At 39.4% G+C, this 13,638-nt stretch overlaps 1 protein-coding gene across 3 annotated transcripts in view; it reads left to right on the forward strand.

Moving 5' to 3' along the window:
- LOC309601576 (zinc finger protein 462-like) overlaps window positions 1-10,801 on the forward strand; it is a 111,627-nt gene extending 100,826 nt beyond the window's left edge. For all 3 annotated transcript variants that reach the window (XM_082334664.1, XM_082334666.1, XM_082334665.1), the window contains 2 exons: window positions 7,229-7,343; window positions 10,557-10,801. In XM_082334664.1, the coding sequence (XP_082190790.1) occupies window positions 7,229-7,343; window positions 10,557-10,761 (320 nt within the window). In that variant the 3' untranslated portion in view covers window positions 10,762-10,801. The remainder of the gene's footprint in view (window positions 1-7,228; window positions 7,344-10,556) is intronic.
- Window positions 10,802-13,638: the final 2,837 nt, after the last annotated feature.

Below are 13,638 nucleotides of genomic sequence, written 5' to 3' on the forward strand. Positions count from 1 at the left end.
CTCATCCAGAATGCCTCCTTCTTCCACAGGATTCTTCTCAGTTAGCAAACATATCTGGGCTTTCCATACATTCTCTGGGGGAATATGTAGCTGGACAGAATCTTCAGAAAAAGTTAATTGTGCATTTAATTTACAGAGTAAATCCCGTCCAAGTAATGGTAACAGACATTCTGGCATATAGAGGAATTCATGTGTTAATTTAGTATCCCCAATCGAGAGCTCCATAGGCTGTAAAAATGGCCTCAAAGTTCTTTTCCCTGTAGCACCAACAACGCTTATCTTAGTCTTGCTTAAAGGTCCCTTACAACTAGTTATTACAGAATGGGTGGCCCCACTATCAATCAGAAAATCAATTATTTCATTCCCCAGCTTAACTGGAACCAGAGGATCAGCTGGGGAAGCTTTGATAGATTCCGGTCCCCTTCAGTCCAATCCAATCTCTGCCATTACCCCAGCAACTTCCCCTGGTTCTTTCTCTCAATCCTTCAAAAGACGTGGACATTCTCTCTTCCAGTGACCTTCCTGTTTACAGTAGGCACACTGATTCGTTTTTAGGGGGGTTTCACAGCAGCCTCCACTACCTTACCTCTACCTCTAAATCCTCCTTGTACACTTCCTCTTCCTTCTGTCAGAGTGGCCAGCAGAGAAGCCTGCAATTTCGCTCATCCTCGCTTCTCTTTTTCCTCTACCTCTTCTCTATTATTATATACTTTGTATGCAATTGACATTAATTGAGAAATTGTCATTCTGTCTGCACCCTCCACTTTCTGCAACTTCCTCCTAATATCCGATGCCGATTGACCAATAAACAACATATTAAACAATTTCATATTGCTAGCATCATCTGGATCTAAGTCTGTCCATTTTTGAGCCACTTCACAGAGTCTTTCATAAAAAGCAGACAGAGTTTCTTTGTTTCCTTGTCTTATCTCATACAACTTAGACAAATTTTTGGGCTTTTCTACCCCATTTTGGATTCCATATAGAATTAGTTTTTGATACTCTTTCACACTCTCAAATCCTTTGCTTGTATTAGTGTCCCACCCTGGATCTTCCCTTGGGAGATATGTGTCAGCATTGGGTGCTCCTCTTGCTGTTGGGCCAGTCCTTCTTGAGCCTTTTCTAGGACTGCCCTCCTTTCTTTAACAAATATTCCAAAAGGGCTTGTATATCTCCCCAGCTAGGACTGTGAGTCATCATTATGGTCTTAACAGTACTATACATCCCCTCAGGATTATTCTGGCAAGACCTGACTGCCTGTTTACAATTTAATAAATCAGAAGTAGTAAATGGTACATGTACATACACCGGCATTCCTTCAGGTTCTACAGCCTACCTAAGAGGAGCTTGGATTATAGGTCTCCATCCCCTAGTTCAAACCCTCTTTTTCTTTTTTTTCCTTCTTTTCAGTTAAAGAGTATATTCCATTCTGGTGTTTCGAATCCACCAGAACACATTTCTTTCTAACATCCCAGTCGTTTCTTAAAGCAAAGAACAAATCAACATATGGTACCTCATCCCATTTCTCATTTCTCCGACAAAACAACATTAATTGTAATATAGCATTGTATTTCAAAGACCCATTTTCAGGCCATATTTCACCATCATCCAATTGCTATTGTGGCCACCATTGATTACAATACTGTTTTAATTTATTCCTGGTCATGGGGTCCCCTCCAAATTTACTCCAATTATTTAGGATGCATCCTAAGGGAGAACAAGGAGGAGCCTCATTGGAAGCAGTGGAACCCATTTCGGTACCGAAAAACCTAAATCAGTGTTTCATACACACAAAATTCCAAATACAAAATTAGGGATTTTCTCCCTGTGTTACAAATACAATGTGTAGAAACAAACCAACGCTGCTGCTGTGTGTCTTTTCCAATGTGTCTTATGCAGAGCACAAAAAACCAACTCCAAGTGCCTCCTTAAGAGGTTCGCCTTTCCCCCCTTTTTCCTTTTAAAATACCTCTTTCAAATAGCGTGCACCATTGAGTCGCTTACTGACCGACTGCAGGAGAGGAGCCAATGGAGTCCCCGATCAACAGGTCGGTGCGTGCTGGAGTCCAGTCAGACCACTTCTCCCCGTTGGGTACGGCAAGATGATCCAGGCAAGATGGTCAGTGCAGTCCCATCTGGGTCACCAAAAACTCTTATCCCAAAAGCGGGGTCGTTAGCCCGGTGTGCAGACACCAATTAACACACAGAGCAGAGGTATTTTATTTCATGTCTGCGCAGAGATGGGTGCTAGGTGGTAAATCCACAAAGCTAGCACACCTTCCTACAAAACTACAGTATATTTATCCACTTTCTGCAGGATATCACCATGTTTCCGTGATGGCAACTATGTCATAGTTTTTCTGCTGCACAACGGCTTCTAACTCCTCCTGTTTGTTGCCCATGCTGCGTGCATTGGTGTAGATGCACTTCAGTTGGGCTATTGATGCCACCACCTTTTTGGGGGGAGAAGCCCTAATTCCTATGTGACCATTCTCAGGCGCTTCCGTGGTTTCTAACACATCCATAGCCTTTGCGTCTTTGCTGCCACTTCATCAATCAAATGCAATATGTTTGCAATTCTTGTTCAACAGTAAAAGGAGCTTGATTTGAACTAATAACTGCAGCAAGCCTTGTCATGCCTAATCATCAGGTTCCAGGGGTCATCCAACCTCCTGATGCTGAGTGCAGGCTGCCAAGTTTCTGTGTACTTATAACTAAAAGCATGCTGCCATGTTTACCTTTTTCCTTCTGAAATTTCCGTTTTCAATTGAAAACGCATTTCAAGTTCATTCAAGAGTTGTTCACAAAAGAAAACATGTCTCCCCAGGTATTTTCAAACCTGTAAAAGTTAAGATTGCTAGATTCACAAGCAGTTTACAGAACATGAAGGGGCCATTAACACTTCACTTTGAGTGTGGCTGATGATATTTTTATTTAATGAGGAAGAGAGTGAGTTAGATAGGAAACAACTTTTATTGAAAAACATCCTTCATGAGATCTTTGTTAGCAGCCCTAAAAGAAATCAGGGGAGGAGCTGGAGGGATGTTGGTTCCACACATGTTCCAAAGTTGGACATTATTAACTCTGCACCCTCATGTGGAAGTTTGTTCAAGTGTCTTTTCAGTGGGGGATGTGACCGTAAGAGCTTCAGTGCTAAAGAATGAGTCTACTGCTTTGACTAAAGGACCAGCTTCCCCTAACTTGGCAGCTGTAGCAGACAATGTTTTGTGTAGACTGGCAGCTAGGAAGGGATGAAAAGTCATGCTGTCTTTGTGAGGATTACATCAGCACTACACACAAGCACAGGTGCTGAAATGACCCTGGAAACCGTGGTATCCAGACAGAGAAAAAGAAGGTACTGAGCCTCATAAATCCCTATAAACTCTACCATGGGAGAAAAAAAAAAAATAAGATCATCATTTAAATTGGCTTCAGGATACTTGAGAGTTTTTATACTTATTATGAAAATGTAAGAATACCACCTTCTAGGTTGGAGATTTAAAATTGCAGGGAGAAACAGACATAACTGTGCTTTGTGTGAGCAGTAATTAAGCTAGGTATAATGTTTTAGCAATTTTGTTTATATTTTATTTTTTTACCTGCAGTCTTCTTTAATATCTGTGACTGGCTGAAAAATCTGTAATTGACTGTTCAAATGAGTGATCTAAAAATGATGCTTATTTCCCAAATTGTATTTCACTGCTGTTCTTTCCCAGCTTCGCTTTAGAAGTGACGGTTGTTAATTTTTCTCCTTTTCAGGTAATATCAGTTTTAATTTTTAATTTTTTTTTACTAGAGTGGATAAAAATACGGAAAGTCCTTATGCCATCTACCCTTATAAAAGTCCAAGTTCTATTGACTTTATCTTTTGCGAAATGGTATCTTGCACCTTATAGTGGTGGTCTTCAAGTGTCCAACTGACACAGGTGCTGAAGACATGGCTACGTGGCTTGGGTGCAGTGTCACATGTTAACATCATCTTCTAGTTGATATTCAGAAGCTGCTTCCAATTAAAAAAAAAAAAATCATCCTATTAAGATAGGACTATTCCTGTGCTCGTAAATATTGCCTGTACCAGTAGCTAATGTTGTCACAGCTTTCAAACTGCACCAAACTGTAATGTCTTATACCACTTGGATGCTTTTGCTGATTTTAGTCTTCATGGTGTTACCAGGAGGTGGGATTTGCCTAAAGTATATCTTCAGTCTCTGAGTATCTGGGAGGAAATCCTGGCTCAACCCTCTGAAGTCCATGACTTCAGCAGAGACAGGATTTCTTCCTGTGAGTCAAGCTGTGGCCTAGATTGACAGCTTAAGACTGATGTATGCTATGCTTAGGTGCGTCATTGCAAAGAATGGGCTGTTGGGACACTGGACCAAAGAATCATTATTCCTCCTTGGAAAAGGAGGAGTCGAGCATACCATCTTAGCAGAGCTGAACTGCTGTGTCAGTTGGGAACGTGTTGTGGGTTAACCCCAGTGGGCAGCTAAACCCCACACAGCTGCTCGCTTGCTCCCTCTGCAGTAGGATGGGGGAGAGAATCAGAAGGGTAAAAGTGAGAAAACTCGTGGGTTGAGATAAAGACAGTCTAATAAGGAAAGCAAAAGCCGTGTGTGCAAGCAAAGCAAAGCAAGGAATTCATTCACTCCTTCCCATCGGCAGGCAGGTGTTCAGCCATCCCCAGGAAAGCAGGGCTCCATCACACATAATGGTTACTTGGGAAGACAAAACACCATAACTCCGAATGTCCCCCCCTTCCTTCTTCTTCCCAAAGCTTTTATTGCTGAGCATGAGGTCACATGGCATGGAATAGCCCTTTGGTCAGTTGGGGTCAGCTGTCCTGGCTGTGTCCCCTCCTAACTTCTTGTGCAGCCTATTCGCTGGCAGGGCGATGTGAGAAGCAGAAAAGGCCTAGAATTACTGTGTAAGCACTGCTCAGCAATAACTAAAACATCCCTGTGTTATCAACACTGTTTTGGTCACAAATCCAAAACACAGCACCATACAGGCTGCTATGAAGAAAACTTTATTCCAGCCAAAACCAGTACAGAAAGGAGAGGAATGGTTGGTTGCTGGTAAAGGACAAAAGAAAATATTTGGACCTAGAAGGAAGAAGATGTGCGTAGAAAAGGATTAAGTTATTCATCTGAGATACTCTAGGGAAAGAGTAGCTGTTCTTCCTAGAAGTTGCATCCCAGAGAGATTGCCTGTCTCTACTGACTTTTATATCTTACTTTTAAAAGACACCTGAATCTTTTTCTCTGCTTTTTTTCTTCAGTAGATAAAAATAAGTGTGCATGTGTGTTTGTGTGTGTAATGCTGGAAAATCAAATGCAAGTCAGGTGTCTATGCAATATGTTACCCCTCTTTTGTAGACCCCAGGTAAGTGCACGGCCTGATTACTCTTTCTGGGAGGCAGTCTGAATTCACAGTCCAAGAAACCAAACTAATCAGGGACTCATGGGGAAGTAGGTGGGAACATATAATGTATTCAGAAAGGACAGCAGAATTATTAGGGTAGTGCTTGTTAATGGGAATTCTAAGTATAAAGTCTCCCTAGTCATTTGAGCAAAATAGGCTCTATTATGTCTGCACAGTCCTAGAATAAATTTCCTATTGTCTACTGTAATCTGGATTTCTTCTTGTACAGAAGAGCAGCTGTCACCTCCAAAACTTCTACCCTCCATAGGTGTTGGATTAATCATGGTACAGGGGCAATGTGTTTCAGTGGTATTTATAAACTTGGCCCATGTATATGGTATTAACTGTAGGAGTCAGATCCACATGTAAATGGAGCCCATGCCACTGACTTTCTGTTGCTCATATCAGGAGGGGACCTTGCTTTGTTGTTGTTTAACCACATAGTAAATCACTGATGCTAAGAAATATGAAATAAGTTTTTTTCTTCTAGATGGAAGGGATTTAAAAAAAAAAAAGTGTAAAGAAACATTCCACCTAGAACTTTATTAAAGGGCAACCAGTAGGAAACATGTAGCAAAAATACCTTTACAAAATTTAACATATGGAGAAGAAAAGTGAGCATATGGGCGGTTCTGAGTTTATAGGTGATCTCTAATGGAGTAAATTTGAGAGTGAAGAAACCAAGTGAGCAGATAAAAGAACTGAAATTAAGCAAAATCCCTTTTCTTTCATTATGTAATTTGGAAGGAGTCAGAAAAACATTCTGTTGATTTCTTACTTAAGATAATTCCTGCTAAGAAATTAATGCTCTGAATATATGCTGTCTCATTTCCAGAGAAAAGAATGAAGTGAGATGGTCCATGAAATTATTTTTAAAGGCTTATGTGGTGATTTTAATTTATTAGAAAATGTTTCATCTTTTGTTAAAGCTGTCTCTTTGCACATGGGGATTGGCTTTCAGAAATGCTGTCTCCTCAGCTGCCAGTGACTTTGGATGTAAAGCTAGGTGCTTGACACTTCTGCAAATGAGGCCCTAAATGTTTTGTATAAATTATTAGGATCAGATGAAACACCTGTGCAGTTAAGATACCATCCTTTCAGTGATGTTCTCTTATTCCTGAGACTTCATGTTGAGGGGATGACAATTTCTTATGAGTATCAGATGCCAAGTATACCAAGTCTCCATTTCCTAAGATTTGCACCACTGATTTGAAAATTACATATTGACTCAAGTGCTCTCTTTTGGTTTTGCTTTCAAGCTATTTACACACTAAACTCTCAGTGTTGGTTTTGATGTAAAACCCCACAATCTCTTCACTTGTTCAAATACAGGGAGCAATAAAACATCTCTGCAAATAGATATAACAGACTTCTTGAGATCGAGGATGGGATTTTTCAGATGCAATGTATGTTGTGAATTTTCAGGATGGCTCTGTAGCTTCTTGAAATCCTGGTCACTTCAGAGACCCTCAGTTCACATTTAGGTATTAATACAAAACCTTGGCTGTTCATGTAGGTGTCTAAGTGGGAAGCACTCCATTATTTTGAAAGTCCCATCCCCCCCCCATTTCCATATTGTAGTTAATTGACCTTTTCTCATAGTGGTGGTTATAGAATTTTCACACCTTGCATTTTTAGGATAGGGAGGACAATTTCAGAAATACCTGCCTTTTTAAAGAAAAATCTTTTGCTTCTTTAGGATATTTTTTCCTCCCTGAAGGGCAGCAGGGAAGATCAGAGTACAATCATAAAGGTCCCTTCTTGCCTTGATGCTCATGAATGTGCAGATAATTTTGTTCTCTCCTAGAGTCCATGATGTATCCTGACAGTGGAGCTCCAGAGAAGCGCTTTCCATGTGAGTTCTGTGGCCGATCATTTACAGAGGGCTCTGAGTGGGAACGACATGTGCTGAGGCATGGCATGTAAGTTGGTTTGCAGACTCCTTTGCATAATAGCCAAATGTAACAGTTGATCTTTGGGCATCCCCCCACCCATTCCATGGGAATACATGCTCAGCCTTGCTACTGGTTGGACCTGGGGGCATGGAGCTGTGGCAGTCTTGCCTCTATCGGGCTGCCAGATTTGACCCTATTCCCTAACAGTAACTGCATTTCCCATACAGAGCATGAGTACAATGTTGATTCCCACACATTTGTTTCATAAGTTTCCTCAAAAATTTAGAAACCAGGACACATCTGACACATTTTCTCCATTCCATAGTTAATGACACTTGCTTCTCAAATAATGGGGCCTTTGGCTAGTATTCTCTTAAACCACATTTTATAACAGTTCAGGTATTCTACAATCTTCATCTAGCACTTTCACAAACAGAACAGTTCATGCTTCAAGTCTAGTATTAAGTGCAAATGCTCAGCAAACCAATACTTTAAAACAAAAGTAAACAAAAACTGAAGTCATGCTAACATTAAGTGCAGGTTCTGAATTAAAAAGTCCAGTCACTTGATAAAACAGAAGAGATTAGTCACTTGTGTAAAAGCCACAACAAGAATTATGGCTACTTAATTATATTCTTAGTGGAAGGTACATTTAAATATGAAGCAACATACTTCAATATTTTCCTTACCACCAATAAGAGTTTTGAGCAATGAGCCTGAACTGCTGGATCAGCAAGATATTACTTCGCACTTCAACATCAAGTCTGTTTAAATTAAATTTATAGTAAGAATAAGGACAGAAAATGCTAGAAACGTAACCCAATTTTAGAGCAACAAGTTTTCCGGGCCTATCACAACTAAATCAGATTTGACCATGTTACAGTATAAGGCAGAGCCCATAAACAAGCCTTTGTCTAGCAGTGAAGTACACAAGTACAGTACAACAATTAAATAAAACATTTCCTGAACTCCCAGAAGCTAACATATTCAACAGAAGTCACAAATTTAATCGAGGGCACTAAGCTATAAAGAGCCTTTTTCAAAATCAGACTAAAAGGGAACATTCAAGCAAATAGTTTTGAAAGACAGTTAACAAGGGCCATTTTAAAAGGATCCAGCAATTTAAACATTTAGTTTTTAAAAGACAACTCAAAAACATGCTTTTCTTTTATTAAGTTATACTTCTTCTAGTATTTTCCACATTTTCTCAAAAAAAGTTCATCCTTAATTTTCTAATTAGTACCTCAAGGAAATTTAAACACACTTTTTATCCCCACACCTCTAGAATTAGTAAGATCAAGACTTCATCATGTACACTAACACAAAACACTCCTAGATCCTACCCGTATTCCCTACTGTCATTAGGATTCCAAGACAAGCTCTGAATTTACTGGAGAATATTCTTTGTTTAGTTACTGAACAACTGTAGAAATTATATTTATACTCTGCAGAATGCTCTTCTATTTTCCTCATAGTCTAACTTCTAGCTAATACATTTTGCTGTCTCAAACTAGAAAGCTTGTTTGATTGGTAAACATTCCTTCAGTGCTGTCCTTGCTCATATTTCCCAGGACCTCACTAAAATATCAGGAGCAGAAGAAAAAAAAAATTAAAAAAAAAAAAAATCTTTCTCAGTAGAAAATAAAGACTGGTGTTTTAAATCCCCGAAGGACTCTAACACATACTTCAATTAAACGTTCACAGTCTCCCTCGGTTATGTTGTCAAGATTCAAGAAACTCTGTAACCTGACTTTAACTGCTCTCCCTTATTATGTTTTTGAGATGGAGGAAAGTAATCAATCTTCAGAACAGCAGTAGGAAAAGTTAAGGCCTTTCATAGTTTCATGGCCCAGATGTAATATAATAGACTGTTTCAAACACACCCCCAAAAGTCACACTCACCAAATCTCTTAAAGGAAGACAGCAGTGACATCCACACTCTGCTGTAAGAGACAAGTATCCATATTCCTCAGGGGGAGTCGTAAGGAACTTTCCAACCTTGAAAACACACTGAAGGCCCTTCTTCCCATCTCAGTACAACAGTATTTGCCTAAGGACATGTGCTGAGGCATGGCATGTAAGTTGGTTTGCAGACTCCTTTGCATAATAGCCAAATGTAACAGTTGATCTTTGGGCATCCCCCCACCCATTCCTCCTTTCCCCCCCAAAAAAACCTGTAATGAAAGCAAACACAGGGATTTGACAGATTATTCTAATAAGGGAAGAATTCTGTCTAACACAAATGTTGTTGGATGCAATTATCAGATGTATTTACTCAACTAGATGCTTCTGTCCATCCTGTTTGACCCAGGAACCCAGAAATCCAAGGTAACTGTTGTTTTTAAACCTGTACCTGAATATCTCCGTATGTCCAAACACCCTTCCAGTTTCAGGTCTAGATCAGACTTCAAACCAAAAGAAACTTTTATCTACAGATGGCCAAGGGTTTCCGGAATACAGATCGTTCCAGAAATTCCCTCTGTTAGGGAGTTAAAATCTAGTGTTATGAAATCCAAATGTAGCACATAAATGTTCTTTACTATGATCCTAAAGCTTAAACTTCATTTCAAGATGAATACCAGTTTGTTGGTCCAAAATTAACATTACTTGAGTCTATTGTTGATGTTTGCTTGCTAGTAGAGCAGCATAGAAATGGCAGCAAATTATATGGAATCTGGGTTCCTTTTGGCTTTTTCTCTTCCTTATTATTTCTCTTTAGCATGCTTGCAACTAAACTTGGAGTTCCAGTGCAAAGAATTATGTACAGAGAAGTGTTAAGGGCTTCAGGTGAAGGAAAATCTCAATAAGCGTGCTCTCTCCCCAAAAAGCACACGGTGAAGTTAATAGCAAAGATCTTTTCCTTTCATGCTCATAAATATCAGCCCATGCTGTGAAATAATAGGCATCTCTGGAACATTCATTTTCTTTCTCTTGACAAAGATCTGTTCAATAGAACAGATGTCTTTGCTAGCTAGAGTTTCTTCAAAGAGAAGATCTCAGCTAGGATTACTGGCATGTGGAAGAATTTGAATGTAATAGTGTAGCTAGGCTGTGGAGGGATAAAGGGTAAGAGAAAGCATTATTTCTTGTCTGTTTAAATAAAAGTACTTGAAATGTTGCAAGCTTTAATAAGATTTATTGGTTTGTTAACTGTTTGGGAGAAGTACGCTCCCTATTTCCTTGTATCCAAAGCATGTTTGGATTGTAAAGGTTTCCATTTTCTACTGCTTGGATTTTCAGGGCTCTGAATGAAAGCAAGCAAGGGACCAGAGAGGACAGCAAACTGAAGGAGAACACAGAAAAGACTGTTAATACACTGACAGTAGAAGAAAAGGAAAGCACTGAAGAAATGGTGGTGGACTTGTCCCACAACAGCGAAACTACAGTCAGTGTTTTAGCCGCTGACAAACCTCTCCAAGAGACCTCAGAGGCCAAAAATGAATAAAAATTTGGTGTGATTTTAATCAACTTACTTGAACAGTGGTGAATGGGAAGGGATGGGCAGGTGGGGTGGGCAGAAGGAAGAAACAAAGCTGCTTTTAGGAATGAATGATCTATTTTCAAAGCACTGGTACCTATGTGAGTGTGTGTATATTAAAGTTATTTAAATGATGGAATAAGTGGCTCCATTATATCACTGCATCTTTTCTTCTGGATCTTGACAATGGGAAGTTACATTCATATTGGACTAATGCAACAACTCCCTGTGTCTCTACATTACACAATGTGCTTTGCAGTAGAGACTTGTACTGTTTGCAAACAGAAGCATAATGAGCATGGTTGTGGGTGGTGTAACTTCTCAACACACAAATTTTGGTGCGTTTTTCTAATTTCAATACATTATGATTTTCCAGACTGAATGCAGCTGCTTTAGAAAAGAAAACAAAAACAAGACAGAAACTGCTTTGCTTAAAACAGCCACCTGTTTCCTAATACCTCAAAATTAACAAAGGGACATCTCTGCATTTGTTAGTACTGCCTGTTGTCATTATGATTAAAGTAGAGATACTGCTGGGCAAGGTGGTGAAAGGAGGAAGAAACAAAGTTTTAAAGAAAGGAAAAGAAATTGTGCTTAAAATCCCACTGTGGATTTTATTTCTTAAAATACTGTGATTTTTTTTAATTATTTTAGTAAATAAAAAAAAAATTAAAAAGAGAGAGAGAGTCTTTAATTTCTAGATAATGGTTTGTGAATTGCCATCCTTTATTCCAGGTAAGCTGTTTGTTAGTATTCAACTATAATTTTAGTATTTGATAGATTTCATGTGACTGATTGTGTGGTTTTGTTTGCCATATGTTTATTTCCTATCAGCTTGAACTGTTGCAAAAATGATACAATTAACTTTCTCATGCAAAATGAGTGGTGGTGTTTTTTTCCAAAGGGGAAGGGGACAGGGAAAAGAGTTCCTGTGAATATAAAACTTGTTATTTCTGTGTTTAGCATTTTAAAAAATTAAGGTGTTTTTTTTTTTAACTAAAGAACCAAACTAACAGCACAGCTGTGCAGCTTATGGGCCAAACAAATCAGTCCTCATAGTTATTCTGTCATTTTTAAAATGAGCATCTATTCGTCTCGCACCAGTACTTTCTGTCAAGATTGGTGTTATCATCTCTTCCCCCTCCCACCTCCGCCCCAGTCTGTGGGGTGGGTGGGTGTGGTTTTTTTGTTTTGGTATAGTGGGAGAGAATTATGAGAGTTCTTGCATCTTTTTGCAAGCAGAAGTGAAATAGTTACATACTACATTGAGTCTGGAGAGCTACTTGATCCAAGATGGGAGTTGCTAATTTTTCCCTCTACTCCTTAGCTTTTAGCACGAGGGGAGCAGTATAGAATGAATAGGAATCTACATACTTTGTGGCTGATCCTGCACTTTTTCTTTGGTGGAAATCCTACTCAACTCAACAGCAATTTTGCCTGAATAAGGAATACAGGATCTGGTACCCATGGTATGTTTTGATTTTGAACAAAGAATTTATTTCCAAAAGGTAGGAAATACTTGACTAAAATCTAGTTTTAGAAATGCATGTGTCTTTGTCTTGGGGTTTTTTTTGTTTGTTTGGGGGGGTAAAGAAGCTGCTGAGGAAATGTTACCCTAGACAGCTTCAAATAAAATTGATGGCAAAAATTGCATTTGTTGAATTAGTGCTATTTGAGAAACATGGTGTTTTGCTTTTAAAGATTTGTCAGTTGTGGGTTTGCAGGATTTTTTTGGTTTTGTTGGGGGAGGTTGCTTTTTTTTTGGAGGAGGGAGGGAGCATCATGTAGAAAACACACTGGAGGGAGAAGTATAAATTCTGTGCCTGTATTTGTTTTTTAATTGGCCTCATTTCAAATGTCTTTAAAAAGCTTCATACCTGGATTGAGTGTTTGTAATAGTTAACAAAAATGAAAAAAATGAAACAATTGTGACAATTTTATCACTACTTTATTTTTCAAATAACATGTAAATATTGTAATCCATTGGATTTTGTTTTGCTAACCTGTTAATAAAAATATGGGACCATTATCCTTTTAAAAAGCCTAGAAAGTCTTTTTTCCTTTTCCTAAAAATGTATACCTGCTATATTGTGGACGCACATTTTAGATGCATTGTTATATCGACTGTAATGATATAGAACTGAAAATAACATTTTTTTCATTGTTTAATTTATACACAGGAATTTTTCAGCGTTTGGCAGAAGGAAATAAATAGCAAAATGCTAACCCGTTAGCTTCAGCACTCGGTATTTCCTGACTTTTAAATTACTGATTTCTGATGGGGAACAGAAGGGGAATGCTCAAGTGTTCTGCTGACAGGTTTGTTCTTTTTAAAAAAAAAAAAGGAAATTAATAAAACCCCATATGCACACAGACACGCTACTGAGAAAAAAAGGTTACAACGCCGTACAGTTCTCTTTGCCAACTTCCTCCAAAGAAAAAGGTACAAATCATGCTGTCCTCCTCTACCTGCCACACAGGCTTACTCCAACCAAACGAGAAAGGGCAGTACTGAGAGGGGTTATGGAGAACTGGACACACACACTGCCCCCTCCCCCCCTTCACTTCTTGCCCCTGCCCGCCAACCCCTAACAAGAAAGGGGTAGGGTGTTCGCCCGCCCCCCTCCCCCCCCCCCCCCCCCCCCCCCATACCCCCTTTCCAAGAAAGGAAGGTGCAGCGCCTGCAGCAGGAGTGAACCGATGCAAGTTAAAACAACAGAGCGCGAAAGAGCTCCCCCACCCTTCCCCACCCTGGGGCCCGCACCGTCTCTTCAGGGTCTATGGCGATCTTGAAAGTCTGTTGCTGCAGCGTTTGCAGCGTGATCTGCATGGCGGTAGCGAAGC

The sequence above is a fragment of the Platalea leucorodia genome, assembly GCF_965183815.1.
Source record: "Platalea leucorodia genome assembly, chromosome: W".
In the NCBI taxonomy this organism is placed as follows: domain Eukaryota; kingdom Metazoa; phylum Chordata; class Aves; order Pelecaniformes; family Threskiornithidae; genus Platalea; species Platalea leucorodia.